The 2,319-nt window shown below is 42.6% G+C and overlaps 1 protein-coding gene across 1 annotated transcript; it reads right to left on the bottom strand.

Moving 5' to 3' along the window:
* Window positions 1-373: 373 nt before the first annotated feature.
* Window positions 374-1,810, bottom strand: CFL2 (cofilin 2; the record flags this gene model as incomplete). Its single annotated transcript, XM_080706718.1, has 4 exons — window positions 374-486; window positions 571-647; window positions 765-1,072; window positions 1,772-1,810. 4 exons carry the CDS (start codon window positions 1,808-1,810, stop codon window positions 374-376), a joined length of 537 nt encoding a protein of 178 aa, XP_080562844.1.
* Window positions 1,811-2,319: the final 509 nt, after the last annotated feature.

Raw genomic sequence — 2,319 nt, forward strand, 5'->3', positions numbered from 1 at the left:
CTGAAAAATGTTTACCATCTGACCAGTGGATAATACTTTCAAGGCATTCCATTAGCTTATTACCCTTTGCAGTATTCTAAGCTATTCACATTGACAATCACATTCATTGTAGTGCTTGCTGCAAGGGAGGCATAGAACCAGTTGTTTTGGCTTATAAGACTGGAAGGCATTCCTTGGGGTCTACATAAAAGTAACCGTATTAAACAGTCTAATGGCAATCACTGACAGGCTGCTTAAATGAATGACATCTCCTTCATTCATTGTGTTGGAAGGGCCCAGTGGAAAGGGAAAAAACAAAACCTAATGCTATTCCAATGGACTGAGCTGGAGAAATGAAAGCCCCTTAAGATCCAGATGGCACTTCACTGTCATTTTATAATGGTTTTCCTTCAAGTGAAACTACTACATTGCCTCCCAATTTCTCTCCAAGCGTTGAACGGTCCTTAATATCATCCAAGCCATTTACTTGCCACTCATGTTTAATACCTAAAAACAGAAAAGAAAAAAAACATTACCCCATTATAATTAGGAAGGAACAATTTCTCTGAGCAAAGTATTCAATATTTGTACCTGTAAATTTCTTTTTAATGGCATCTTTAGAGCTAGCATATATCATCTTGCTTTTTAAGGGTGCACTTTCAGGAGCCCTAGAAAAATAAGAAAAAAAAAAGGTTGAGTCTAACTAAAGAGAAAAACAAAGGCAAACGGATTGTGATAATAATCCTTGCATTTAAAAAGTACTTTTTTCTTTTGTTTTTACACACCAGAATATAAATACTAGGTCTTCTTTCTTAGACTCTTTTGTTTCGTATGTGGCATCGTACAAAGCATATCGGCAATCATTCAGAGGTAGCAACTTCACAAAAGATGTGTAGGGGTCCTCTACAGTATCACCAATGTCACCCACCAAGATCTGCTTTGCTTCCTCTACAATTATTTGTCTTTTGTCATCGCTTAAGCAGAAGAGAACTGCTTTCTTTCTTTTTTTGATTTCCTCTTGTGTAGAAGATTTCCTTACTTTCATATCATTAAAAACTTTGATGACTTCATCATTCACTGTAACTCCAGATGCCTGAAAATAAAAAAAAAGAACAGTAATTCATTACAAGTTTTTTTTTCCCCCCCTCCCAGTACTGGGGATTGAACCCAGAGGCATTCTACCTTCCAGCTCTACTTATGTAGCAGAGGCTGGCTGTGAATCTTTGATCTTCCCATCTCAGCCTCCCAAGTACTGGGATTACAAGCTTGACCACCATACCTAGCCATTACAAGTATTTTGATTTTTTATTTTATTTTATTTTTTTTTGGTGGCACTGGAAATTGAACCCAGCGGCTTCTATCGCCAGGCTACACCCCAGCCCTATTTTATTTTTTTTCAGCACTGGGGATTAAACCCAGGGGTATTCTGCCTGGAGCTACACTTTCAGCCCTATTTTTTAGTCTTTATTTGAAAGCAGAGTCTCACTGAGTTGCAAAGGGCCTCATTAAGTAGTAGCTGAGGCTGTTCGCAAATCTAGATCCTCCAGTCTCAGCCTCCCAAATGCTGGGTTTATAGGCGTGTGCCACCACGCCCAGCTAAGTATTTTAAATAAAATTCCTGTTTGTCTAGACAGGATTCCTTTTAGTCTAGACATTTAAAACTGCACTGAACCAGGCAAACAATCCAAACAGATCCTTCCAACATTTTAAACTATGTAAAAGATACACCTAAGGATTCTAACTCATCCTGCCCATTCATCCAGTTTAATGGGGTTTGGAGTTAGAAGCAAATGGAAGGTGGAGCGAAAGGGACAAATACAAGTTGTCCCATCCCTGAAATGTTTCCTATTTCACTGGGTGATGTCAGAGCTTCAGGAGCAGCAGCAAAAATACCTTCTGTATTGTGTCAACTCTGCAGGCCTTAAAAAAAAAAAAAACACACTTTGGGATTTCAGTTAATGCTTCTACTATTTTTTTTTTCTTTAAAGTCTTCCTAGCCAGCAACGCTGCCTCATAAGGAAAGTCAAGTGTAAACTCCAACCACCCGCGGCTATAACACAATCGCCCCAGCGCTCCCGAGCAGACGCTTCAAAACTAACGGGCCCGGTGCAAAAGCTTTTAACCGCGAGAAAGCATTTTTCGAAGAGTTTCCCCACCTCCTCCGCCTCCTCGAGTGAGTTTTATGCCAAGCCGCCTAGACCTCGCCCCGCCGCCCTCGAGGCTTCCCGCCAGCGCGCTCGGCTGGGCGGGCGGAGGCTCCGCGGCGCGGGGCTGCACCCTCGACCTCCGGCCCGCCCGCCCGCGTCCCGGGGCGCTCGCGGCGGCGGAGGGCAGGGCGCA

The sequence above is a fragment of the Muscardinus avellanarius genome, assembly GCF_963383645.1.
Source record: "Muscardinus avellanarius genome assembly, chromosome: 12".
In the NCBI taxonomy this organism is placed as follows: domain Eukaryota; kingdom Metazoa; phylum Chordata; class Mammalia; order Rodentia; family Gliridae; genus Muscardinus; species Muscardinus avellanarius.